This window comes from Aaosphaeria arxii, assembly GCF_010015735.1.
Source record: "Aaosphaeria arxii CBS 175.79 unplaced genomic scaffold BU24scaffold_7, whole genome shotgun sequence".
Taxonomy (NCBI): Eukaryota; Fungi; Ascomycota; class Dothideomycetes; order Pleosporales; genus Aaosphaeria; species Aaosphaeria arxii.
Window position 1 is genome coordinate 157,820 of NW_022983480.1, and position 26,294 is coordinate 184,113.

The 26,294-nt window shown below is 48.7% G+C and overlaps 10 protein-coding genes across 10 annotated transcripts; 7 read left to right on the forward strand and 3 right to left on the reverse strand.

Moving 5' to 3' along the window:
* The first annotated feature begins 34 nt into the window (after nucleotides 1-34).
* BU24DRAFT_494479 (uncharacterized protein) lies at nucleotides 35-1,223 on the forward strand. The gene is made up of 2 exons (XM_033534054.1): nucleotides 35-394; nucleotides 454-1,223. The coding sequence occupies exons 1-2, from the start codon at nucleotides 152-154 to the stop codon at nucleotides 1,012-1,014; spliced, it is 804 nt and encodes a 267-aa protein (XP_033380809.1). The 5' UTR covers nucleotides 35-151; the 3' UTR covers nucleotides 1,015-1,223.
* A 448-nt stretch (nucleotides 1,224-1,671) lies between these two features.
* BU24DRAFT_464867 (uncharacterized protein) lies at nucleotides 1,672-3,792 on the forward strand (the record flags this gene model as incomplete). Its single annotated transcript, XM_033532230.1, has 1 exon — nucleotides 1,672-3,792. One exon carries the CDS (start codon nucleotides 1,672-1,674, stop codon nucleotides 3,790-3,792), a length of 2,121 nt encoding a protein of 706 aa, XP_033380810.1.
* Nucleotides 3,793-4,017: 225 nt separating this feature from the next.
* On the reverse strand, nucleotides 4,018-5,109 carry BU24DRAFT_352466 (taurine catabolism dioxygenase; the record flags this gene model as incomplete). The annotated part of the gene is made up of 2 exons (XM_033523733.1): nucleotides 4,018-4,902; nucleotides 4,963-5,109. The coding sequence occupies 2 exons, from the start codon at nucleotides 5,107-5,109 to the stop codon at nucleotides 4,018-4,020; spliced, it is 1,032 nt and encodes a 343-aa protein (XP_033380811.1).
* A 1,465-nt stretch (nucleotides 5,110-6,574) lies between these two features.
* BU24DRAFT_464869 (uncharacterized protein) lies at nucleotides 6,575-8,467 on the forward strand (the record flags this gene model as incomplete). Its single annotated transcript, XM_033532231.1, has 4 exons — nucleotides 6,575-7,493; nucleotides 7,543-8,007; nucleotides 8,058-8,331; nucleotides 8,380-8,467. 4 exons carry the CDS (start codon nucleotides 6,575-6,577, stop codon nucleotides 8,465-8,467), a joined length of 1,746 nt encoding a protein of 581 aa, XP_033380812.1.
* A 347-nt stretch (nucleotides 8,468-8,814) lies between these two features.
* BU24DRAFT_374014 (beta-lactamase/transpeptidase-like protein) lies at nucleotides 8,815-10,463 on the reverse strand. The gene is made up of 3 exons (XM_033524548.1): nucleotides 10,194-10,463; nucleotides 9,153-10,135; nucleotides 8,815-9,103 (listed from the first exon to the last, which is right to left on the reverse strand). The coding sequence occupies exons 1-3, from the start codon at nucleotides 10,276-10,278 to the stop codon at nucleotides 8,957-8,959; spliced, it is 1,215 nt and encodes a 404-aa protein (XP_033380813.1). The 5' UTR covers nucleotides 10,279-10,463; the 3' UTR covers nucleotides 8,815-8,956.
* A 791-nt stretch (nucleotides 10,464-11,254) lies between these two features.
* On the reverse strand, nucleotides 11,255-12,850 carry BU24DRAFT_374017 (NAD(P)-binding protein). Its single transcript, XM_033524549.1, has 2 exons — nucleotides 12,518-12,850; nucleotides 11,255-12,406 (listed from the first exon to the last, which is right to left on the reverse strand). Exons 1-2 carry the CDS (start codon nucleotides 12,532-12,534, stop codon nucleotides 11,374-11,376), a joined length of 1,050 nt encoding a protein of 349 aa, XP_033380814.1. The 5' UTR covers nucleotides 12,535-12,850; the 3' UTR covers nucleotides 11,255-11,373.
* Nucleotides 12,851-13,507: 657 nt separating this feature from the next.
* BU24DRAFT_395404 (vacuolar protein sorting-associated protein 45) lies at nucleotides 13,508-15,827 on the forward strand (the record flags this gene model as incomplete). The annotated part of the gene is made up of 5 exons (XM_033525254.1): nucleotides 13,508-13,624; nucleotides 13,685-13,749; nucleotides 13,799-13,929; nucleotides 13,980-14,488; nucleotides 14,538-15,827. 5 exons carry the CDS (start codon nucleotides 13,508-13,510, stop codon nucleotides 15,492-15,494), a joined length of 1,779 nt encoding a protein of 592 aa, XP_033380815.1. The 3' UTR covers nucleotides 15,495-15,827.
* Nucleotides 15,828-16,531: 704 nt separating this feature from the next.
* On the forward strand, nucleotides 16,532-19,031 carry BU24DRAFT_411848 (uncharacterized protein; the record flags this gene model as incomplete). The annotated part of the gene is made up of 3 exons (XM_033526067.1): nucleotides 16,532-17,632; nucleotides 17,708-18,946; nucleotides 19,002-19,031. The coding sequence occupies 3 exons, from the start codon at nucleotides 16,532-16,534 to the stop codon at nucleotides 19,029-19,031; spliced, it is 2,370 nt and encodes a 789-aa protein (XP_033380816.1).
* Nucleotides 19,032-19,278: 247 nt separating this feature from the next.
* BU24DRAFT_252814 (uncharacterized protein) lies at nucleotides 19,279-20,054 on the forward strand. Its single transcript, XM_033522406.1, has 2 exons — nucleotides 19,279-19,598; nucleotides 19,700-20,054. Exons 1-2 carry the CDS (start codon nucleotides 19,449-19,451, stop codon nucleotides 19,925-19,927), a joined length of 378 nt encoding a protein of 125 aa, XP_033380817.1. The 5' UTR covers nucleotides 19,279-19,448; the 3' UTR covers nucleotides 19,928-20,054.
* Nucleotides 20,055-20,240: 186 nt separating this feature from the next.
* Nucleotides 20,241-23,461, forward strand: BU24DRAFT_494484 (uncharacterized protein; the record flags this gene model as incomplete). The annotated part of the gene is made up of 3 exons (XM_033534055.1): nucleotides 20,241-20,716; nucleotides 23,106-23,204; nucleotides 23,252-23,461. The coding sequence occupies exons 1-3, from the start codon at nucleotides 20,537-20,539 to the stop codon at nucleotides 23,459-23,461; spliced, it is 489 nt and encodes a 162-aa protein (XP_033380818.1). The 5' UTR covers nucleotides 20,241-20,536.
* Between the last annotated feature and the right edge of the window lie 2,833 nt (nucleotides 23,462-26,294).

Here is a 26,294-nt window from a genome sequence, read left to right on the forward strand (position 1 = left end):
AACGACGCGTCTTTCATCCCACCCCAACAGTTCATAGGAAACGATAATGCAATGACCGTTTCGCCCATTCCTGTTTATCATCTGCAAGGGAGATCGACGTAGATCATTGTCATTACCTTTTAAGTGACCACAGAACTCTGTACACATTTCTATGCGACTGAGTACACTACACATTCACTCCATCTCAACTCTGACACACCATTGTTTGCTCTACGGCCAGTCTGATACCGAGTACTCTGCTGCGATGCCCACCCTTCAAGACAATATGCGGGAATTCTTGAGAAATGCGCAAAGTACATTCTATAGCCTTCTTGATCGCATTGCTAGCCCGGAACAGCGATCAAATACATCCCTCAAGATCCAGCATTTCGCAGCACATAACCCGAAAATGGCAGTATGTTCTTCACCGCATCAACTAATTCAATGAATCTGAAGCCTCTGACATTGCGACAGGCCTTCATCGCTTCTCAAATAATCTTCACCGGACTCCCTCTGCTGCTCTTCTTATCATTCTCTGTGACAGCCCTGCTTCTCTCTACGATGACGGCATTGCTCATTGGCCTACTTATTGCCGGTCTATTTACTGTACTTGCGGTCGGCGTGGCCTTCATTCTTCTTTTACCAACTATTTTCGTGACTACTTTCGCGGCATCATTCGTTTACTTGTGGGGCTTTTCAGCTTACTACCTGTTCAAGTGGATTGTCGACAGTGAAAGTGACCCGGAGGCGGGCATTGGGAGCTCGTTCAATCGTTTCACTGGAGGGCGAACAAAGTGGTTATTCGACGGATCAGGTGGTCAAGATACCGCGAGAATCGCAATTAAAAATGGCGATCATGCTAATGGAGACGGGGGTGACCTAAGAGAGAAGCCTAGGCATCGGCAGCAGGATGGTAACATGATAGCTAACACCAGTGGAGGAGCGGAGGTGGAGGAACTCGCGGGTAGCACTGAAAATACATCAACGGACCAGGCATATGGGATACAGAAGTATGGCGAGTTTACCAGTAGGTGAGAGTGCGAGCAGAATCAGCTCGAGTCTTGAGTGCCTCATCGGGTTAAATACAGATATTATCACTACAAACTCAATTCCGAATTCTCACTATGCAGCCTCGCTACTCGCTGGACGGTATTTTGATTCTCTAGAAGCCGACATGTATTTCAAGGAATGAGCTGAGGCGCATCGTATGCATAGAAGTAAATTTGAACGAGACTGGTTCACACATTGCCATAACTGAGAGCAGGACGAGTCGGGACAAATATCACTTTTCACTTCAGTGATCATGCTGAGGCACCCTGAACCATCATTTGACCTTCCCCAGGCAGAAGCGGACTGGAGCTGTTAACCCTACACCGAAGGTTTCCCTCCCGGTCAATCATTGGATACTGCCACCTCTCACCCACTCGCGATATCGCGGTGGCAAGTGAAGGTGAACTCCCGCCGCAAAGAGAGCCATCTCTCCGGGCTCTCACCCCCAGCCATCCTTTTTCCTACGGATTTGTTGCAGAGCTTTCAAAACCTTCCACTTTCCCTCAACTTCTCCCTCCCACTATCTCAATCCTTTACTTCAATTTTCCTCCATCGCCGCTCAGCTTCTTGCAAAACCACCAGCACCAATTTCATCACTTGTCTTACCAAAGCTCCCAAACTACAAGCTTCTCCTCAGTCGATATGGCATCTCAAATGACCCAAGAAGAAGAGCAGATCATGCGCAACAATCTTTTCGAAGGTTTCATCGCTGAAGGCCTTTCTACCGACAGCTTCCTGTCTCAAGGCCTCGAGATCGAAAATCTTGCGACCGACAACCTCACGGCCGGCAACGCCAACGCCGGAGGCGCTTTGCCTGAGAGCCTCACATCCGTCAACACTCTAGCTGATGGTATGGCTAAGGACCCCACGGGTGACCTTCTCTCGGATGACTGGATGTTCGGGGATATACTGTCGCAGCTGATTGCCCACAATACCTTGCCTGAGTCTTCAACTCCTGTGGAACTCACTGCCGATGACCTGAACCTCTTTCGCGATGCCTCTCTCCCCAACCGTCCAGTCAACTTGACTCCTCCGTCTACGCCTGAGCATCTCACTCAGAGCAACCAGCTCAAAGGCAATCTCGAACCCGCCACGGAGTCTATGGCGTCGAATCAGGTCGGCAAGAATGCAGCTTCGGTCAGTGATATTGCAGTCGTCAACAAGGCCATTACTGTCGCAGCCCAGAATGGCCTGACTAGCAGCGAGCCCGCTCCCAAAGCTGGCCAGGAAAACGTCACCTCCTTCAATCGGCCATCATCCACTCCCATCACCAGCCATACCAACGTTGTTCGCCACGAGGAGCTGGCTCCTCTTACCACCAATAGCAAAAATGAAGCCATGAAACCCACGTCTACCTCTCAATCCCCGGCCCTGTTCGTTTACTCGGCACGTCAGGCCATGGCCGACGAGACTCACTACTCTAATTGCGAGAGCCCCGAAGAGAAGCTCGAGCGTTTCTACATGCTCACCGGTCGCAAGCTTATATTATCCGATGGCACCGAGGCATATAGTGCCGGCACTTGTCCTCAGCAAGCCTCACGGACATACAAGTTCGCACCAGCAACCGACCGTCGTTTCCCTAATGATTTTACCTCGTTCGTTGCGAGCGCGATGGGTCTTGGAGATTACAACGAAACCATGCTTCCTCTCCAACTGGCCTGGATTGATGACATTCGCATGTTCATGCCTCATCCAGCCGAGCTTCAACCAAAGCCTTTACTAAACAAAGGAGGATACGAATTCGGTATCAACGGCGAGATTCTTCGAGACATTCCCGCACTACCACGACACATCAGCTCTGCAGTCGAAGGATGGCGTCTTCAGTACTGGTTCGTCATCGATAAACGAATCACCTATTCGGACATCATTGCCCGAATGCACTTTAAGTGTACCGAGAACGATGGTCAAGGCCCATTGAAGTGCGGCAGAAAGGAATTCATCGCTATTCTGGAATCTCGCATCGAAGCGTTTTGCCGCAAGAATGGAATTTTGCGTCCAATGAAGACTGCCTTTGACGCTGATACCTACCAAGTCACGCGTCATGATATTGGCGCTATTACAAGCCTTTCAGATACCCAGCTAGCGTACGGAACGTGGTGGGTTGTCGATGAAGAAAAGGGCGTGATGTACCCTCCCGCTCCTCAAAACAGTAGCCTTGCCTACTCGCCGCCGGCTCAATACATGCTACCCCCGAGACTTGGGATGAGCCCCCGAGTACGGAAGATATTCGAATTCTCATCTATGATGAGGTCTACTCAGCAGAGACAATCAAACCAGCAACCACGCATGGCCGCCCCGACACCTTCATTCGTTAACAGGAACCTTGTGGTGCCGTCCCCTGTAATGACTCCAATGCGCAGGGTATCCAATGCTTCTACTGCATCGGCTGCAGCAGCTTACATGACACCTGCCACGACTCCCGCTTCCGCTGTGGCCGTCAAGCCATCTGATACTACATCTTCCATGCCTGCCGCCAACGCTCGCGGTACGAAACGGCCTAATACATCGACTCCAAAGCAGAAGGTGAAGCGCACTCGAAACGCGCCGACAGCGAACACCACCAAAAACGCCATTGCGAGCTCCCATGGCAGCTTCCAGTCTTCCCCGGCCACAAGTTATGGAATGCAGAGACAGGAAGCAGCCATCCAGAAGTACAGGTTGGATCAGATGGCCGCCGCCCAAACCAACCAGGCGCTATACAACCAAAACAATGGCCAGGTGCCCCACGGCCAGATGTTCAATGGTCAAATGGGTAGCTTTTGATTCATGGGTAAGGAGTGCGGGAGCCAGAGGGTACAAGATCAATGATGTCGCATGAATCAGTTCACTCACAGGCAGATGGAATGGTCGGCATAGTGGACTTTTGAAGTTCGTTGCTGGGAGGATATCATGATTACACTGCATAGAGACATCGGTAGTGAAGAATAGATTAGTCTAGACTTAATTGAATAAGCACTGCTTCGAAACCAAATCCATACACCCCAAAACTCATGCTGTTGCTTTCACCACGGGTGTGTCCTCAAGCTGGCCTTGACCCATTGCCTTTTGCAAGTTGAAACCCCTAGCTTCCTGTCCAGCATTCAGCCCCCACGCGGTCGGACTGTCATCGTGAACCGTCGTCCGACGAACATCTCGAATATGCTTGCCCTCAAAGCCACCTCCCGTCGCACGATGCAGGACGCATGTATTGTCCCACGCAATCATATCGCCCGTATTAATCCAATCCACGTGTAAAACGTGCTTCGGAGACGTAACGTGATCCATCAACTTCTTCAACAACGCATTAGATTCGTTCTCTGGAAGAGGTCCTTCGTCTGTCTCGAGATGGTGACAATGCGCTGCAATGTATAGATTCTTGCGACCGGAGGGCTCGTGGGTTTGCACGAGTCTGTGACGAGTCATTGGCTGGGACGTTGGGTCGAGGTCGGCGAAGAATTCCGGAGAGCCCAGCTTTCGTGAGTGTAGGAGCGTATGTGCTCCGATGTAGTCTTTCTCGAGGAGCTGATTCTTAGTATCCTCATCCAGGTCATCAAAGGCGGCTCGGCTGTCGGCAAACGCAGTCTCGCCGCCGGTATTAGGAGGGGGAAGCTTGACAGCTCGCAGCAACGACCAACTAGCTCGGCGAGGGTTGAATGAAGAGTCGACATGAAACAGTGCGTTTCCTTTGTTGTAGTGCGATCGTGGAGCATCCGGATGGATTACATTGCCGTCCTCGTCTACATTGCCTGCGTCGAAAAGCTCAAAGTGCTTATATCGGAGCTTACGACCTCCCGTGAGGTACCTTTTCACATTGTCGAGCTCGCCGAGTTTGGCGGAGAAGGCAACGTGCTCGTCGTCACTCATCTCGGTCTGGCGGAAGACCAAAACCCCGTACTGTGTCATTGGTGGTGAGTAGACAGAAGACATAATTGGGCCTGGGGTTCGACAACATACTTTGGCCATGGCGGATTTTATCTCTTTCAGCTGTTTGTCGGACATATTGTGGAAATCAGCGCCAATCACCTCAGCGGCGAAGGTTGAGTGAAGCTCCTTGATGGAGATAGTCTCGAAGGGAGTGTCCTGGGTGAGTAGTCCCGGCATAGTGATAATTGTGTGTAGGTTAGAAAGATGGTTATATATTATGCACGCAATGTAATACTCCCAGATGTGTGTACTAAACATACAAACAAGTCTGTCCTATATATCTGTTCCTAGGGACCATGGCTACATGGATGCTCCTTCGGGATTCGGTGCGGACAAAGTTCCGAGCATCTTCACCAAGCCCGGCAATTCCAATAGGGCTAGAGTCTGACGTCGCATGGGGTGCTTGTCCAGGTTCTGTGTTTGCGAGGATGTTCAATCAGACCACTCCGTTGGCATCGCTAGGATCGTGGATGTGTAGTCGCTTGTGATCGGCGCTGCTTGTCCCTACTTTACCCCGCAAGTTGACATGGAGATTCCCCCACAAGGCAATGTGGGGCGACAGTTTAAGGTCAAGTTATACTAACAAAAGGTTGGCACGCCGGGCAGGCTCCATGTATGTAGTGTTTATTTAAGAGTGTACTGTAACTAGTAAATAATCTTAACTGCTTTCAGTAAACCTTGTAAAGGTACTGTTGTAAATATACATTATTAGAAGGGGCCTAATCTAGCGGGACAACCCTCTGTATATTCACGAGTTCCTGGATCAGGTGTAGTAGCACGGGTGTCTTAATACCGGAGGATTTGGTTATTCCTTTCACAATGTCTCTTTTTTCAGTATTGCGAGATAGAGTGAACTGCTGCGTTCAACATACTAAGATAAGAAACTAGGACAATTAGAATGTTTCAAGCTTCTAACGCGACTGGAGGTTTCATGGAACACCGCTCATGATATAAAGATAAGAAATATGGTATCTTTGTAGCTGATAGTATCTGATCTTCTGTCATGTATAGTCTAAGCAGAGTTAGATGAGATGACACTTACTTGACCTATTAGGAGATGGCCTTTCATCTAAGGCCATCTCCCACAAGTTCAGAGTGATTGGCGAGTGCCATCAATGAGCAACAACTATTAACTAACAATGATTTGGTTCTAGCAGTGATTGAGGATTCCGAGTGAGTGGTGTTGAGGTGAAGGTGCGCTAGTCCATCAACACTTAAAGGTTCACCGCACAACCTCCCCTCACAACAAAATAACAACTTGCCTCAGAGTTCACAGCAACTTGCCTCAAATTAAGCTCCAACCAAGGAAGGATCTTGTCAGCCTCATCGGGTGTGACATATCACTTGTTACGCCATTGCGTACAGTGCACACAACCGCACCTTCTCACCTTTGACTAACTTACAAAAGAAGGGAGCATTAGGAAGCACTCGCTCGTTATTGAGATTTTTGGATTTTACCAGCGAACTCCTAGTCTTCATACCCATCGTACCTTTTGCAATTTTGCAAGAACACACCGCTGGCTAAGTTGAAGTGTAGGAGCGACCCATCTGCAAGCTAATTGCGAGCATCTAGTGCTTGACTGTTTGTCCTTCGAATTCTACCTTTATCTCATCAAACTACACTCGCTTGTGTAAGAGGAGAATGGAAGGATCTTCGAATATCCAACCCTACAGAACTCCCTACGTTGGTGTCAACATAGCCGATGGCCGATTTGTGAGTCTACGCCTTGATATTCGTGATATTCACCATCAGCATGGTTATTGGCTGTTCGAACCGACCTCTGTGGCTGATGCTTGTGCTTTGGGAATCAGAGACCCTGAGGCCGTCATTAGAGCTGTCTGGAAGAAGTACAACGGTACTTCATTAGACGGACTCATCCTTCGCTGGATACCTAGCCGATCGGATACCTTCCAGGCACCGAGAAGTGGGAATGTCAAAGCCCATTTCTTTTCCATTGCAGGTGAACGAAGAGAGCTTGGCCAGTCGGGATTGTGTGGATCATATGACCTACCAACATATCCTAATGATGAAGATGGAAGGTTACTTCAGTATCGAAGGGACCAATTTGCAACGCAAGCAGCGAAAAGCCTGCGTCCTTCACTAAATGTGTCCGCATCCAGACCAACGACCGGAAAGGATGGACATGGATTCAATATGCCGACTGATTCTCGACGTACTCTTGAATCGACTCCATCCGCTGAAGCTGCAGGTCCTACCACTCTCGTACCCAAATCCAATCGAGACCACCACCCTTCCAGACAGGGTCTCGTCAAGCTACCGCAGTCACTGCCAGTATCAACAGAAGACAGCCCTATGACTTCTACCACTCTGCCGTTTCTCCTTGAACGTGAAAATAACAGGGAGCAACCGAGCCCATTCGAGGTCCGGCGCGAGACCACAAGCCCGGATTTGGAAGGCACAAGGCTCCGCACCTTGCTGTTGAATCTAGAAGGTCCTATGGTGTCATATAACTCACTACCCCATTCTCCCAAGAATCAGTTGGAATCGCCTGCGTCGGCTCCACAATCCATCAAATTTATTCCGACTGAGAACCTTCCTGGTACGCTGTCAGATCTTTCACATTTGGTACTAATACTGACTTCCGGTAGAGTTTAGCAGCCGATGTTTGCCTATTCCCGAGTGCGCAAATAGCCCAACGCCCGCTTCGTCGCACAGCCAAATGAAGGGGAACCTTCAAGATACCGAGACAAACACACAAGAAAGAATAAATATCATGGGAGAACTATCTGCAGATGTCCATTACAACGAGAGTGGAATCATCTCTCCTGCTCCAGCAGAAGACACTATCAGTTCACAAATCATGACGAATGCTTCTGAGATGAACCTAAACCGCCAGAACGAAAGGATTCCGCCAGTCCCGGCTCCGAATACTCCCTCCGCCTTGGCTCGTGAAAACTGGCCCTATTCTGCAATCCCAAACTCCACGGAATTTCCAGCTATGCTAGGGTCGCCACAGCGAGAAAGTGAAATCGAAAATCAGTTACTCAACGCTTTCGTTCCTTGCATGGACTGCGGAAAGCTTTTGGGCCACACCATTGAGTGTCATATCGGCAGTGAGTTTTCTTATCATTGATTCTAAACCTTCATCTGACCAGTTGTTTAGGCTTGAAGCTGGTTGAAAAGCCAAACGCACTAGAGCTACGCCGTATAGCAGACCAGGTAGAGAGACTTGATCCAGAGCAGTGGCGCGAGCATCGAGATCCGCCTCCCAAGGAGCGTGAAGATCATGCTACCGTGATCGCCGGAATTATAGAGCTCATTCGGAACGATGACAGCTACAAGTCTGATGAGTGCTTGCATAGCCTAACTGATGAAGCCTTGGTGATCGCGTGGGGCTTGAGGCAGTGCAAGAGTACGAAGGCGGAGTTTGTCTTCTTGTGAGTTAAAGTTCTCCAAATCAGTGGACTCAGTATTGAATATTGCAGCGATGGTGACCGGCCTTATGTCCTGGGAACACCTCCAGATGAAGAGCCGGAGGACCATGAAAGATCAAAGGAAGGCATGGAGAACTAGAGGCACTCCATATCTGGAGCTTCATTGATGGATGATTGATTGAGTTTTTGTATGATCACGGCTGTATATTCAAAATAGTAGCGACGGCGTGCTTCCGAGAAGAACGAGGAATCACACAATGGGCCAAGGACACGAATTCATGTACACTACTTAATATACTATACCAAAGCTGGGAAGCGATTGGAGTGCATAATAGATAGACTTCTGAAATGGTGATTGACCGATGCATCGCGAAAGCACTTTCTCCACGCTAATTGCGGAACAGTGATATCGATTTCGAGAAGTAAAGGCTATTTGCTAGGCTATGAACCAGAAGTGACGTTATCCACGAACGAGGTGAATGTTCAGAAAGAAAACAACATGATGCGTTATGTCCTGATGCAGGCCTGCTCAGTCTCCATTTCGGATTTTTAATAAGATGCCTATATCAGAGCAGGTATCGTTCAAGACGTGCCCTCCTTATAGTCAACGACTGCCTATCTTTGGTAATCACAGGCGTGGACTCACGCGATGCTTCGCATATAGCTGATAAATTCCAGCAGTGAATTGCCTGTTAAGTACCGCGCATTTGGAATCACCAGTAGGCAACAATTGCGTCGCAAAGAGGCCACAGACCCCGTCTTTGCGATCAACCCACTACGCTGTAGTCAGTAAAGTCTATTTTGAGCATTGGTTAAAGACGTACCCAGATCAAGTTCGGCAAGCCACCCCAAATCATAGTATTTTCCTTCATCTCATTCGGCACATCGCCACAGACGAGTAAGCCACCGAGACCCCAATCCTTCTTGATGTCCTTTGGAAGTCCACCCATGGCATTGTTAGACATGTCGTCCTGCAAAACAGCGTTAAGCATGGCGGTGCTACCTTCCCCGAGGTTTGGCGTGAAGAACAGTTCCACAGTCTCTTTCTTCAAGATCTTCTCGTTCTCATCTGTCGTTAAAAGCCCTACGAGGACCTTCAAGTATTCCTCGATGCTAGTGTAAACACCCTGCCCACCAAGACAATCCTCAAGCTCACTACCGTCGGCAGTGGCGTTGACATCCTTCTCATCCCATGCGCCCACCGTTTCCGACCCCTCAGGCCTCTTCGACATGCGCGCCCTCCTCTCACTAAGATCCGGCCTCGTCGAAAGCTTAAACGTCATATCCTTGATTCCCAGTGGCTCCCACAGATTCTTCCTCATGTACTCCTCCAAAGTGAGGCCCGAAATCCGCTCAACCAGCAACCCAGCGTAATCAATACCAGGGCCGTACATCCAGCTCGTTCCGGGCTCAAACACCAACGGGGCGCTAAATCGCTCGAGAAGCTTACCGCTTGTGCTGGGCTCGCGGCCGTGGTACTTCAACCACGCGATGAGCTTCGGGTGCAGGGCGTCGTAGGACAAGCCGCTCGAGTGCGTGAGCAGGTGGCGCAGGGTGATGGGCGTCTTGTGCGGCGTCTCTATGGGAGAGCCGTCCTCATTGAAGTCCTCCAGGATGGGGTGGTCTTTCAGTTCGGGGATGTGCTTGTAGATGGGGTCGTCGAGGGTAACTTGGCCGCGCTCGACGAGCTGGAGTGCGCTGATCGAGGTCATGAGTTTGGTGCAGGAGGCTATCCACATTACGGTGTTGAGCGCGTAGGGCTTAGAGTCTGGGTCGCTTCCGAGGGCTTTGCAGTAGTTGAAGGACCCTAGAGTGTATTGAATTAGATGATGTGATTGTTGTGATGGGGCAAGATTTGGAGGTACCATCACGGTTTCGGGCTTGCACGACGGCGCCTGAGATGTGTTGTTGAGAGACTGCACTCTCTAGAGCTTTCTCGAAATCTGCCATGATGGATCAAGTTTGAAGTAGTTGAAGCCAGTCAGGTGTATCTACTTGATATCTTTTATTATCGAATCGTCTGAAGTAGTTGAAGCCAGTCAGGTGTATCTATCTGATGTCTTTTATTATCGAATCGTCTGCCGCGAAGAGTGACGTCGCACAGTTCAAATAATCAGGCAAGTGGGCTAGAGGAAGTTGGTGAGAAAAGGAAAGTGCATTCTATATATTGTCGTAATATTTCACAGGCCTTATATACATTGAGTAAGTGCACATCCCAAGCTCGCCAAAATCCGCAAGAAATACCCCATCTGTGTTGGTCGTTTCACGATTAGTCGTTGTCAGTGATGTACTTGTATGTATTTGCCTCGGCAAGATAGTCAATGGACGGGGACCCTGGAACAATGTGGGGTTTAGTCTACCTATGGATTCCTTCATTCGGTAGCGAGTACTGTATAACGATGTCATTGGTTTTCACGAGATATTGTAGGCGCTATCGTATGATTCGTGAATTCGGTGCCTTACTATTTGAAGAAACGTGGTGGTTGCGGGGGTTCGCAGACAATCGCTTGTCCTGGACTAAATGCTTGCATAACTCTGATGCCTACGAGGCGGGGATGTAATGGCTACATGTCTCATCTCAAGGCATACACAGCACTACGAATCGTGCCAGCGACGTCGAGACTAGTGTGATTCATTCAAGGTACCCTTTGATGCGCGAATAATGGCGGATGATGGGTGCGAGTCTATGAAGCTGATTGATACAACCTCGCGATGACGTTACAATGGCAACGTGGCGAACAGATTGCGGTGCACCTCTGACTATGTCTGACTTATGGTATGTACTTGGAGTCATCATATAAATCTTGTCAAACCCAAGTGGCGATGAGTGTCCTCGATATTCACATTGTCAGACAGTACATCATCGGTTCAGCACGATGATATCTAATACCTACCTGGGTACGTTGAAGTCATGTAGATCATAGGCGGAGAACATATGCTTTTGTATTCTTGTCTTCCGACTATACACAAAGACGATGATGTTTGCTATACTAGACAGATATTTAAAGGATGATATGGAATGCACGATCAGTCGCTGTGAGAAAGCTATCCAGCTACCTCCGCAGCATGACCCTTGATCAGGCCTTGCTCCTTTGCTTCCAATTCCACTATATCTGACAGTAATTCAGACAACTTCTTACCCTTTGGCGTCCAGTCGAGTACTTTCCTTGCCCTGATTGCTCTGCCTCTGGAATTGGTACCCCAGAGCCGGGGTCCAGGCTTCAAAAGTTGGATAACCTCCTCCTTTCCGAGGCTGTCTAGCTCCGTCGTCTTGATAAGTTTCTTGTCATATGCTATCTTTGCAATGGTCTGCGCGACCTCGCCCCATACTATATCTCCATCTTCGGCGAAGTAATACCCTTCATCGTTCCACGTTGCCTTGCCACCGCTGGGCGAAAGAGCAGCAGTCACTAGACCAAGAAAGACATTGCTGAGATCTTGTACATTGACTTCCGCCCAGATATTCTTGCCGGCTCCAACTTGGAAACCCTTTCCTCGTTTCAGGACCTCGCGTGCCATCCAGTACGCTTGCATGCTTTTCCTGTTGTCTGGCCCACGTCCAGGGCCGGAAATGCATGGCGGACAAACAATCGCCGTCGAAATTTTCCCCGGGTGAGCTTTCGAAGCAGCGAGTATGATCTTGTCGACATCGCGATGAATTGCCACGTCAGGGAGCGAAGTAACCTCCTTGATGCCGTCCCAGTCATCGTACACCTTCGTGCTAGTCTCCCCATAGACGTCGATCTCAGAGTCCCGGAAAGTGAGAATTCCGGTGCCTGACGTGTGAATTAGATACCCAGTCCCACTTTGACGCTTCGAAAGGCCGGCGATCAGGGCATGAGCTGATCCAACGTGATCGCAATTCGCCGTGTGTACGACAACTTCGGCCTTTGACGCCTCTTCGATAAGAAGGTCTGTGCTATCCAGATCGCCATATACAAGACGGACTTTAGAGAATTGGGATGCGACTTTGGCTCCTTTGTCGCTATTTCGGACGAGAGCTGTGATCTCTAAATCTGGATGGGCGGTTGCAATGGCGAAGAGTGCATCACCACCGATGTAGCCCGTGACGCCAGTTCTGATGGTGTATCAGCAGGTGGCTCAATAACATTTTATATTAATTTCATTTCATCGAAGCAACCCTATGACGGTAGGAAAATATATTTGGCACATAATGGCGGATACTCACATGAACAGTTTTGCCATGGTGAACGATAGCGATATCACTCCCAAACCCAGGGTACCAAAATCTCTCGAAAAGTGAAGATCGGAGTATCAGATTGGGTCTTGCAGTCAAATTTCAAGCTCCTTTGATATAGCTTACTTCTGGATGTTGCCTGGCTCAATGCGGGGAGAAGGGGCTATTAAGTATATACGTCATGTTGCATTATTCAGCAGAAGCAATGTCTACGCTTCATGAACTGGATGATAAATCTCACCGCATTGACTCACTTGTGTCCATTCCGATCGATACTCCGAATATCATTCCGTACATTTGATGATTATGAGAGAGATCGTCAAGTTAGAACGGAATGTGAGGGTTATAGCACTTCCCAGAAGTATGATGGACTTCCGACACCGATCTACCAACTCTAACAATGCATCGGTGGATTGGTGTGGAAAATTAGGCGCTGCCACTCCGCAGTGCCAGCCACCCCCTGATTGGACAGTGCAAGTTTAAGCAACATTTAATCATAAGTATATTTAAATATTAATTATTAGAATATTATTTACCGGATACAAACGTGTTTATATGGTGATCGTAACAATAGTGGGTGGCACGGTGGCTATGACTATTTCTAGGTTCCTCCTTAGGCGGAGGAGGTACATAACCATTCATTCCGCATATTAGACCTTGAGAGACGCAATAGGATATGACAGTTATCTTTTGTGAATCAGTAGATATTCATTCAAGTAATCAATATTATGCTATCCTCACAATAACAATAGAACAAGGGAAATAGAATGTATTGCAACATTGCTGGAATTCTTTATCTGGTGATGAGGGTCAGCCCTGTTCGATGCAATCGAGCTTAGTAAGCGTCGCTTTGACCCTCACAGGGTGTACGTCTACGTCAACCGACCGCTAGAGGTCGACATGGGTTCATGAGCTTGTCGCGAGCGGAAGAGCTGCAATCCCTAGATGTTTTCACCATAATCTTGTAACACTTCACTCACCATGGACATCGTGCAAGCCGTCTCCGGCTATGTCACCAAGATGGTGTCAACCGGAGACAACGCGGCAACAGGTACCACAGCGGCCAAGATGAAGATACTCCTCCTGGACAATGAGACTGTAGGTTTGTCTCCACTTCCTGTGTACCGTTTGATGGCTGCTAATCATGGGTTCCTATAGGTTTCTATAGCCTCAACTGCGACGACGCAGTCCGCTCTCCTGACCCACGAAGTCTACCTCACCGAGTACTACTCCACCTCTCACATGCACCGTTCTATCTAACCAATTGCTTAGCCGGTTAGACAACCAACAGCGCGAAAAGATGCGCCACCTTCGCTGTCTTTGCTTCATTCGACCGTCCCCCGACTCTATACAAAACCTTATCGAGGAACTGAGGGAGCCAAAATATGGGGAATACAACATATGTGAGGCGCACTGCGTAGGGGAACGAGGAACACTGTTCTGACAGCAACAGATTTCAGCAATATTATCAAGAAATCTTCTTTGGAGCGATTAGCTGAAGCCGACGACCACGAAGTTGTCCGAGCGGTGCAGGAATACTTTGCGGACTTCCTTGTCATAAACCCCGATCTTGCGTCGTTCGATCTAGGGTTCCCTAAACATCGCATATGGAGCACAACACCGGATGGCTGGAATCAGGATTCTTTACAACGGTCAACAGAGGGTGTCATGGCGCTGCTGCTTGCCTTGAAGAAGAAGCCGTTGATACGGTACCAGAAGAACAGCTTGTTGGCGAAGAAGCTTGCGACAGAGGTCCGCTACAACATGACACAGGAAGACCAACTTTTCGACTTCCGAAAGACAGATACCCCACCCATACTGCTTATCGTGGATCGCCGAGACGATCCTGTGACTCCACTTCTGACCCAATGGACATATCAGGCAATGGTGCACGAGCTATTAGGCATAAACAATGGACGAGTAGACCTACGGGACGTCCCAGAAATACGTCCCGAGATGAAGGTTCGCATGAATGGCTTTCGCAAAGCTGCGCCTACTAATAAGAGCATAGGAAATCACGCTTTCACAAGAGCAAGATCCCTTCTTCAAGAAGAACATGTATCTCAACTTTGGCGATCTCGGACAGAATGCTAAAGACTATGTGGAGCAATTCGCATCTAAGCAGCAAGGCACACAAAAACTAGATTCCATCGCAGACATGAAGCGCTTCATTGAGGATTTTCCAGAGTTCCGCAAGCTCTCCGGAAACGTCACTAAGCACGTTACTCTTGTGGGCGAACTGAGTCGGAGAGTGGGCGAGGATAGTTTGCTGGACGTGAGTGAGCTAGAGCAAAGCTTAGCTTGCACGGACAACCATTCGAACGACGTCAAGACGTTGCAGAAGCTGATCACGAATCCCCAAATTCCAGCCGACAACAAACTAAGGCTGGTCGCCATATACGCGCTGCGATACGCTAAACATTCATCAAATTCCACACCTGCCCTCCTGGAGCTCCTCAATGTTGCGGGAGTTTCTCGTCGCCGCATAAACCTCGTCGCTGACCTTCTCACGTATCACAACTCGTTACATGCATTGAGCACCGCGGGCGGTGTGCCGGACCTTTTCCAGGCAGGCTCGTTTTTCGGTGGCGCGCGCGATCGGTTCAAGGGATTGAAAGGCGTGGAGAACGTCTATACGCAGCATTCGCCTCGGCTAGAAGCCACGCTGCAGGACTTGATCAAGGGCCGACTCAATCAACAAGTGTATCCATTCGTTGAAGGAGGCGGATCGACCAAGGACAAGCCACAGGACATCGTTATCTTCATGGTGGGTGGGACGACATACGAGGAGGCGAAGATGGTTGCGCAGGTCAATGCAAGTTCTCCAGGCGTTCGCGTCGTTCTCGCGGGAACGACAGTGCATAACAGTTCGACGTTCTTAGAGGAGGTGGAGGATGTGGTGAGTTCTTGGCCCGAAGCGCCTGCAACGTCAGCCGCAGGTCGGCTACGAAGGGAAATAGGAAGGTGACGATGAGAATGAGGAATGCATAATCACGTAAAGCCGGATTTCGGATGGAGCAATTGGGGATGGCAAGCTTGGCCTCACCCGCCAGCCGCGAATTGCAAGTCGCAAGTCTGCAGGTTGGGAGAATTTCCCCACTACTAGGGAGGCATGGATGCATAAGGCGTTGAGGTGTTGGGCGTTCGCTGATACGGCGCGCCTCCCGCCTACAGGCTATATAGTACCTTCCCTTAGAGACTGCATACCGTACTGTACAATAATGATTATCAGTACTACTACTATTATTATTGTACTCTGGTAGTAAATAGAGTTGGTAAATCAGCCTCCAGATTGATGAGACATTTTTGATTGGTTATCATGTCATCTCCTGTGGTATCACTGAGGAATGAAGATTAAAGAGTGGGTATTCGGACATAGGCGAAGAGGTTGATCACATCACTGAAAAGGGCGAGGTACATGATACATAGTACGCAATCCCTTGCCATTATTATTCATGGTGATGGATGGCCATTACACACGAGTACTGTAACTACTGTTACTTGTACTTTGGACAGTTGTTACTTACGAGTACGAGTGAATAATTAGTAGAGTTTGAACAAGCGCCATTTTTCATTGGTAGAAGGGTTAAGGGTGGTTTTTTTCTGTTGGATACCTGGATGGAGCCGCCGAGCCAACCTCGTACAAGTACAAGCGCATGTACAGGGCTGAGCCTTTAGTGAAGACTTACTCTAGTATTGCGAGTTACGACTGAACTATTACTGACTGGCCAGTCCCGTCCAGTCTAGGGTTCCATATGAAGTCTTCGCATCACGTGATATATGATCTGCACCGCCCACGCCGACCCTGCCAATTCTTTCGCGGTCCGACTTCCGCAATCATAACCATAACCCAGATTCCACATCCCCCCAACCACCAACCAAGCCTCATTCATCCATCCGTCCATCATCTTCATCCCAATCCCCCAACTCCAATTCCAACAACAGCAACACTTACACTATCCACCGAATCGCTCAATCACAATGGAGCGATCATGAGAACGGAGAATGCCAGACCAACCGATCCAGTCCCGAGTGGTCCGTCGGAGGAATCCACGCCCCATTAATTCATGTGTTGAGTGTCGCACCCGCAAAAGTAGATGCTCCAAAACCCACCCTTGCCAGAATTGCACCGCTTTTGGTCGAGAGTGTGTCTTCATCACAGTTCCCGAGAGTGCCGCCCGCAAGAAGCAGAGGGAGAGCCTCTCCAAATCCAATGGCGACTGGACCGAACCCATCCCCGTGAGGACCGCATCCCAGGCCACCACCACCACTACCAAGGCCGAACAGTATGACACTAAATACGAAACCAAATATGATGTCTCTAGCACTAGTGCCATCACCACTACCCCAGGAACTCCACCCAGAGATTATGAGTGGGAAGCTTACCAGCAGCATGTCGAGGTCGACGACGGCGACGCCTGGGAGAAACTCCCCGCCGAACCAGAAGAGACCAATGACGACGTCTACGAGGACGAAGATGACGACGAGGACCAGATTGCAACTGACTTGACCATTCGAATTGGCCGCATGATCATTTGTGAGAACATCACTGGATTCTTCCGACCTCAGTACGCAGAAGAACTGGGGAAACTCCTTGTCGAGCATCCCGCTACCACCACAGCATCTGTGGCAGGGCAGCGCGCTCCACAGTCTTCTGGACTTCTATCTGCGGAGCATATGCCTTCATTGGCGCCGTCGCTGAGTTTGCTGTTGGGATCTTCAACACCCCTCCCGCAATGCAACGATTTGGATCCTCCAGACCTTCCGAACAAGGCCGAAACAGAAGCCCTGGCCCAGAGATATCTCGAAGCCGTCAGTCCGCTTGCTCATGTCTTGCATATGCCTTCCTTCAGACGCCTATTTGACCGATTCTGGATGAATGTCGAGCTCGGTACTCCGAATCAGAATTCTTGTACAGCTCTGATCCTCGCAGTCTGTATGGCTGCCGCTGCATCCTTATCTCCTCTGCAAGCGAAAGCACAGTTCGGCATTACTAAGGAAGACTTATTCATCCGACTGCAGAAGGCTACGGAACGTGCCCTACTCCGGGCCAATTGGGCGAAAACCTCGAATATTCGCACATTGCAGGCACTCACAATTTATCTGGTACGTTGACACAAGTCTGCTGGCCTTTGTATCTTCAATTATTCACGCTTCTAGATACCCTTGTGCAGGGCACAGATTTCGCGAGCGACTTCGGTAGTAGTCGGTGCATTAGTTCGACTAGCGCAATGTATTGGCATTCATCGCTTAAGCCATACATCTGCGAACAGCCTGACGCCATTGCAGCGCCACGTGCGCTCGCTGCTGTGGTACCAGATCTGTTTCCTCGACTTCAAAACAGCAGAAGCCCAAGGTCCTCATCCATCCATCCGCGCTGACGACTTTGATATCCCTCTTCCACTCAATGTAGATGATGATGTCTTCGAATTCGGATCTTCGAAGTGGCAACATCACCCAACCCCTGCTCAGGGGTGGACTGATGTCACGCTATCACTGATCCGATATGAGTGCAACGAGATTCATCGACTCATCTTCCGAGGAAGGATAGAGATGGACCGCAAGACCATCACACTCCATGACTTGCGCGCTCGGGTAGAGGCGAAAAAGAAGTACATCCATGCCAAGTACCTCCGATACCTGGATGCGTCAGATTCTATCCAGCGCTATGCAGGTTTGGTGGCCACCTTGCTCATGTCGCGATGCGACTCTATGCTTCTTTATCGGCACTTGCCGCAAGCCTCACTTCAACCGCGGTCGGATCCCGAGAATCGACTCCGAGACATATTGTTGACTGCTGCGCTCAACACGCTAGAGATTGGAGCCACCCTTGACACGTTACCTTCGCTGAGCGCCTGGGCGTGGTATTCCACCACCTATCAGCAGTACCATGCGGTTCTTCTGCTCCTCACAGAGTTATATCGAACGCCCGACCTGCCAAGGAAAGACCGAATGATGACGATAGTCGATCATATTTTCGGACACTGCTACGGTGTTGGTATTCGAGAACGCTGCTCAGATCTACTGTGGACCGTGAAGGAAAACCTTGAAGCTTTCTACATCATGAAAGGAATTAACAAAAAGCGCACGACGCAGTCTCTCCAGCAGCCTCCATATCGACCCCTTCGCCAAGGCTCCATGAATACCCCAGAGTTCCAAATGGCACTGCAAAGTCAATTGCAGACGCCAATGGACAACCTAGACTTTGACAGTCTGCTCGGAGGTCTAGCATCGGGCGGAAGTGCAGAAGGATTTGAGGACTTCCTAGCACAGATGCCACAAGCTGAAGGCCATGGGGCGATATTTATGCCAGCAGACACCAATGGAGTACAGGTACAAGGTAACGAATGGATGGAAGGCAGCGTGCAGAGCGTACAGAGCGTGCAAAGCACAAGTCCCAATGCAAGCCTACATCAATGGGTGCGTATCGCCAGAACAGGTTCGTTTTAACAATCAGTTGCTCACGATTAAGCAGGAAAATTGGAATATACAGCCCCAGAATTGATGCGACGACATGTATACTGCTACATATTGGATCTCCGATTGACACGCATGCCACGATCTCATACGATCTGATTTGACTATTTTCTTACAAAACGACAAAATAACGGTTTATGCCAATTCTTCACTTCTTTAAAGTCTGCTACGAGCAATAAATCTACACTACAGTTGAATCTCAAATCTAGACCTCCAACCGGAGAACAAACATTCAATAATGCGCAATGTACCGCCTGGTAAAAATGAGAAACGACATGATGTAGTCAGCAAAGCCCGCTTACTGAGCAAGGGCCAAAAAAGGTGGGGGAGGTTCAACTGCAGCTCATCGCGACTCTCTACTGGTAATTACTTTATGTAGAATTGACTGCGCCCACACCGCGCACGCATCGTTACAAAGTGGCCGAAACAAACAAAACCAAATCTCATGGAAGATAAAACGTATCAAATACTCAACATCCCCTTCCGACCGCATTATCCGGGGTCACTAGATAGCAAGATGATAAGACCGAATGTATCAGTAGAAGAGATCAGAGGTCTGGCCGGACATACGCTGCCGCAATGGCGGAAATTTATTGTACGCACTCGCATTACTCCTATCTACTTCATAAATTCAATCTACAACCACGCACTATTAGTCTTCACTCAGGACAAACCCAACTGATGCGATCCACGCAGTCAATTACCCGCACCATCTCGACAGCACTAGTCTCCCAAAACCCCACTTCAACTCTTCTGGGCTACACATATCTCCCCACGGAGCAGAAATTAGCCATAAGAAGGGAAATCGATGAAGAGTGCAATCAGCAAGGTATCCCGACGGTGAGCGAGGAGGTCCTGGAGTGGCGGATGGACATTGCGTTGGGAGATGCGAGGAGGAGGGCTGGTATCAGGAACGCGTGTTGAATGTGAATTTTGCGCGAAATTGTTGCACGTGTATGGTATGGCAAACAGAGAGCTATTTACCCACTTAGATTTTAGCAATGAATGGAATGAGTCAGGCCAAATGTGTTGGTCTTGACACTCGTGACAAGTGATGTCGTGAGATCACACGCTCACATATGCAAACGTATCTTGCTCACGAGGAGCTCATCGTTTGCCGTCTGCCCAGTCATGCCCATCCTTCAACCGATAATGCTTCAGGCAATCTCCAAGTACTAATATATAAACCCCCCTCTCCTCTCCATCCATTCTCCTTCGTTCTCTACAAAGCATTCCCCAGACTCAAAAAAAAAGAATTCTGAAATCACCACGTCCTCAAAGATGTCTCTTCTCGAGCATCTCCTCCAAACTATCCCGGCGAGAAACTTGTCCCATAATCTGATCACAACTCCAATGATGGTTCCGCGATCGTCGATAACGACAACGATATCATGGCCCTGAAAACCCTTGTCGAATTACGAAACAAAGAAACAATTCAAGAGACAAAGTCACGGCCTTTGATGGAAAACACGGCTACTACACAAAATGTTGTTCGGGAGCAAGCATAGCAGATGACGTGTCCTGTCAAGCACCATGTCTGGGGGTTTCAACTATGACGAACAAGGCTTGGGCAAAACCACGGAGACTTTGCTGATGATATGGTTCAACAACCGCGTCCTAGAACTCGACGCGGAGATCGAGTCCTATCGAAGAGCTTCCAATAAGAAAGACGATGCATTCAAAGGTCTGAAACTTTGCGTTTGGCAAAAGAAAGTTTGTATGGGATATCAAATGATTCTCTTCGGCGGAAAACGAGGGCCTACTTCAGGGAGAACATCTGAAACGCAGCCGATACACGACATATGTTCTCCGCTATAGTCGACAAACAAAAATATAGGCCGAAACTGCTCAGCTGAATGAAAAAGATTTGTAAAGAATACGCCATGACCTCCTTCGATGGAAAACGCGGCTACTACACACTGCCAAGGGTCCTTCGTATGGCACGAAAAGCGCTCTCTTGTAGAACACATGGGAGAAACCTGAAATTGCGGACAGTGATGGAAGAACCTGGAATAATGCTCCATTATGCTCTCGGTCCTCCCTTGGCCTTCCCATCCTTCGCCGTAAGAAGAAAAATCATGGAAAAAAGGCGTGCAGACAGACGAAAAATGCCGCTGTGTCTGCTGCATGATCGAATCATACCCGAGCCCGAAATATCAGACATCCGCACATGTCTGGTGCAATGTGCCCTGCGAACTTCGTCTCGGATCAAAGCAGAATGGACAAGAACATTCGCAATGGGTTCCGAAGGGGAGGCGTGTCTGTGAAACCCTTTACCGACTGCTCTCATGGGTGGGTTGCTGAGAAACTACGACGACCCAACAAACGAACTATGAGCGGGAGGAAAAAAGAAGACTATGCTCGAATATGTGTTGCGTGAGGCTTCTTCAGGGTCGAAAACAAAGACTGTGAAAATCGAAGGCATGTTCGCGAAAGCTTTCGACGAAGAAATTTATGTTGCGTTGGGGGCTTTCGAGGTTTCGTGCACGTTTGATGTCTCCTCCGTGCCTTGTCGAACAAACTATCGCGACTATGTTATGAATCGGCTGTTCGACTGCGGGCGAAATGTCAAGTACAGAAATTAAACATGGAGAGCTTTTGGGTGAGGAAGTTGGAATGTGCTGGTGCTGGTGAGCATCATCTTGGTGGAGTGGTAGTGTGGATTGTCATCGTCGTTCCTTTGAGTGTATGTGATGTGTGGAAGTCGATTCTTGATAATGTTAGGGAAGATGTATGTGATTGAGATTGTTTCGATACGCTGCATGACTTCTGGATGGGCCTGCGTAGCATGATCATCAGTGGCATCTTGACGATTCTTCTACATCGCAAAAGCATGAGCACTCATGGCACTGAACGACATAATATTCTCAACCCCTCTCATCGAGACATTACTCTCAACACCTCGCGTCGAAACATTACTCTCATGGCGCCCGAATATCGAGCGGATGGACATTACGCCTACCCGCCAATCCAACAACCAATCCCACTCTCGCAGAACCGGTGACATTGAACTCAAACCGACGATGTTTGACAGCAACACCCAGTATAAATACTCTCATCCCCAGCGCCTTTCCCTTCATTCTCCTCCACACCAAAAATCTTTGATGTTCATCAAAAACAATCAGATTTCCAGAGCATGTGGACGCTCAAATTCTACAAAGGCAAACATGGGAAGAACCGGGAGGAAGTGCATCCAAAACTCTAAAACCAACTCTGATGTTGTGGGTGAGAATCGTCATGGCCTTCGAAGTGATTCAGGTATACTTCGATGCTATAACTGATACGATGTCTCGGCATAGGAAGAGTTTGGTTCTTGGATTTGCGAGCAACACTTCATCTAGATAGATGGTTCAAGGACCCCCAAAAGAAACGACGTGAAGTTCACATGTTGTGTTGCCTCTGGACCTCTCTGGATGAGTCTCATGCTAGTTTCCATGTTTCCAATTCCGCACGAAGCGTATTCATGACGGGAGGTAGGGATCTTGTCTTCATCAAAAGTCTACCATCATCGTGGTTGCGAGCGACATATGGTCGTGGGCCAACCCTGGTCTTGTATCATAACACCAAGCAGAATCAATTCGTCATATGTGTCCGGATAGTTCGTCTTCTAAAATAACATCGCCAGTTGCCTATGGGTTTCTGGCACATGCAATCTTCCCGTCCCTGATGCGCTTGCCCCGGGATCCTCTGGCAGCAAAAGCGCACGTCCACTGGCGGTATGGGCGCCAGAAGGCTTGCAGAATTTGCATATGGGAACACGGGATTATGCAATACCATGGTGTCTCCTGCTGTTTTCCTTCTGCGAAGAAGAACAACGGTTCCACGTAACGACGGTTATACCTGTCCGCCCCGTCACACTTTGCCCCTATGAGCCGCGAGGTTCCAGATTTTGCAGAAACGAGTGTGGTGCCATCAGAGGAGTCAGTTCTTTCTCTTCGGAAAAATGTCTACAGAACGGAATCATCGAAAATCGATCATTTTCATGTGTGATTTTCTGAGTAAAATGAGAGAGCGATACATATTGATGGAGATTGAGCAACAGCATGTCATGGCTGTACTTTGCTTCGTTGGCTTCCGGGCAGCAGTATAAATGTCGATACAGCTTGCCGAGGAGAAGATTTCCGTCATCGAACGCTTCGATCGGCTGTTAGAGCGCTGGCAGAGCGTCAAGACGAAGAACTCCGTGCACAACGACTTGCAAGTGCTGGTACTGCCACACCATATGAACGTCGGGCTGAACCTTAAAAGTCCTGCCACATTATCCACGCCTTCTCTCCAGCACCAAGCGCCGCGATCTGGATGCAGGCTATGGGACGTGCCGTCTGCTTTGAGAAGCTCTTCCGCTGCCTTATCTTCGAATACTTCGTTGATGGGACATTAAATGTGAAGCAACTGCAGCGATCAACGGCCAACGCACTATCAAGCATCGCGGCAATGATGTCTATGGAGGGTGTATGAGTCCTGTACGACTCGCTTTGCTCGTGGTTCGTCATTCTTCTTGCGGAAAGTCAGGGTGTAGACAGACTAGCTTGTGAGTGTCTGTCCGTCAATGCATCCACTCATCTCTTTTCTCACGTCTACGAAATTGGTGTCTACCATTATTCAATGGAAAATAAACCGGAATTCAAATCAACCTGTTCGCTATCATGTCATACTGCCACGAAATGGGCATGGGTACGACGTGATGTTGCGCGGTTCATTTTCCACACAACTATCTCTATCAGTTGTTTTTGTGTAAGATATTTAACAGTTATGTACCCAACGGTCACGCAGCTCAAATACTCTATTCGGGACATAAATTTTCGCATCAATCTGTATGTACCACCGCAAGATGGAGGCCACCAACATCGAGAAATGCGAAGTTAAAAGCGATCGAACTGAACGTACACGATTGTCATGTCGGCTCCTTGACTAACAACTCCTTTTACACGACTTTGAAGGGATTCAATCGCCACTTGGACGACTCTACTCATGAAGGGGTCAAAACCCCTCAAAAGTGTCTCTCTACGATCGACTTCAACCTTACCATTCGTGAAGTCCTCGCGCTTGCAATGAACTACAACTGATATTTTTCATGACCAGAAAGAGTTTTGTTCAACATGTACTTGTTCGCAGCATACACGAAATACATTCCATGAGCTACCACATGTGCCGCTGGAAATTTTCAATTTGAACAGCAGACCAAGACTTTTTCTGAACCAAAACTGTTCAGGTTCTCAGTAATCACTCCTGCAGTTTTCAAGATATTATCCACATGTTTTCGGTCACGATATGATGTCACGACCTCAGAAATTGATATGTGAGAGTTCAATGAATGAGTCCTGGATGATTCTGCTCGGCTGCTCACGTAGAAGAAGATGAACTCGTCAGTCCATGGGACAAAAGTGATATCCATCTCTGATGCTCTCTTGAATTTTTGTCAGTCCCTCTTCATGAGAACCAAGATGGCTATCAAGTCTCACTGCGGCCAAGAATACATGAATGTGTTCTTTGGATCTTCGGGACTCAACTTTCCACCACCGCACTGGCATTGAGGCAAAATCCAACTCAAAGCGCACTGAGCAAATGGCGTTTCGAATTGGAGGAACATCAAAAAATCAGCGACAGCATCCGCGACATCTCCGTGTGCTCTCCAAGCTTTTACTTCTACACTTAATGCTGAGCTTCCTTCCTTTCACAACGCTGTCCGCATATGGTGAGCCACTGAATGAACAATTTCAAGTCGGATACCGCGTCTGTCACGGGGTAAAACTAGGGGACTATAAGGGCCATATGCAACATGACTGAGACAAATTTATATATACGCGGGCACCATATGCATTACGCGGCGAAAGATGCGTTGTCCGATGCTGCACGGTCACTCGCCTATGTTGAACCTTCTTGTCAGGACCGCATAACCTTATACATCTTTTCGGACCAACGCACATGTCTCTGTGAACAAAGCTATTACGTCCAACAAACAGGTTCGGGCTGGCCTATGGTAACAACTCATGAGCAGAGCTGCATAAGTGCTCTGCAGATATCAATAGTCGCTGTTAACACAATGGCATTTGGTCCTTGTGTTTCCCGATTTCAATTTCCCTGTACTGCGCCTGAAACACTGGGCCTTTGAAACATGGATATGGGAAGCTACCTCATCAAATAACGGGACAAGGCCATCGCGCTACAAATAACAGTCGCCCTTTTACATCTTTGGACAGATTCAAAATGTTAGAGGCCATACTTTCATGTTGTCAGAACATGACGAATCAAACAAACATGAACGAAGTTTTCGTTGCGATGTTGCGTGCATACGTCTCAAGCAATTAGTTTCTCCTGACTTTACAATCGAAGGTACAGCAAATAGCAACATGTGACAATCCTCAAGCTAGGGACTCGACAAGTCATGCGGCCACATAGGCGTACAATACACCATTTGCGGAATATGTGATGGTGGTCCTCCACTCCAATGGCCGATCTCCAGATCATCCCGTCCGTCCGTTTCCAACGAAATATCTGTGAATGCTTGCGTGTAGCATGCACAGTCAAATCAGACACCCATATGGCCGCCCTTCCACGTCTCTCTTCATTAGATATCAGTGGTATTTCAATCATCAGCATTCATCTAACATTAACCCTTTGTGCGTTCCATGGTCTTCCTTTCAAAGCAAGGCATGGATAATGATATGAACAAAACAGTTCATGGGTTTTCCAAGTTGTTTACCTCCACACACACACACACACACACACACACACACACACACACACACACACACACATGGTTAAAAGGTTCCTCTTTTGATTCCAAGATGATCGGCACAATCAACATCACTGATCGGCAAAATGCATTCCGAGCGAGAAAACCTGTGCTACGGACCCGATACCAGCTCAGATTTTCGAGGACGAGGTCGCTTTTAATGCCCTGGATCTGCCATGCATGTCACAGAATATCGTGGAGCTGATCATGTCAGGTATCACTAGGCATGACTTCCTATCCAGGGCAAGATAATCGAATGCTCGGGACAAGCTTGTGGCGTCAAGGCCCTGGATTAGAGCAACAACACTGGCTTTCAGTTATTGGCCTCTGCTAGTGTATGATCAAGCGAGCACATGGATGTGCACGGTGTAGTCATGACCATCACTGCTGAGGACGGAAGGAAACTGTGGTCAACGTATCCTTGGTGGTCCCCCGAATGTTTTGAGAGGTATGTGGCCTTGGGCGAGACAAAACGGCCTTTTCAGGTGATCATTCGGCCTGGAGACAGCCTCGTTCAGCCAGCTGGGACGATTCACAGTTCCTACTTACTCGACT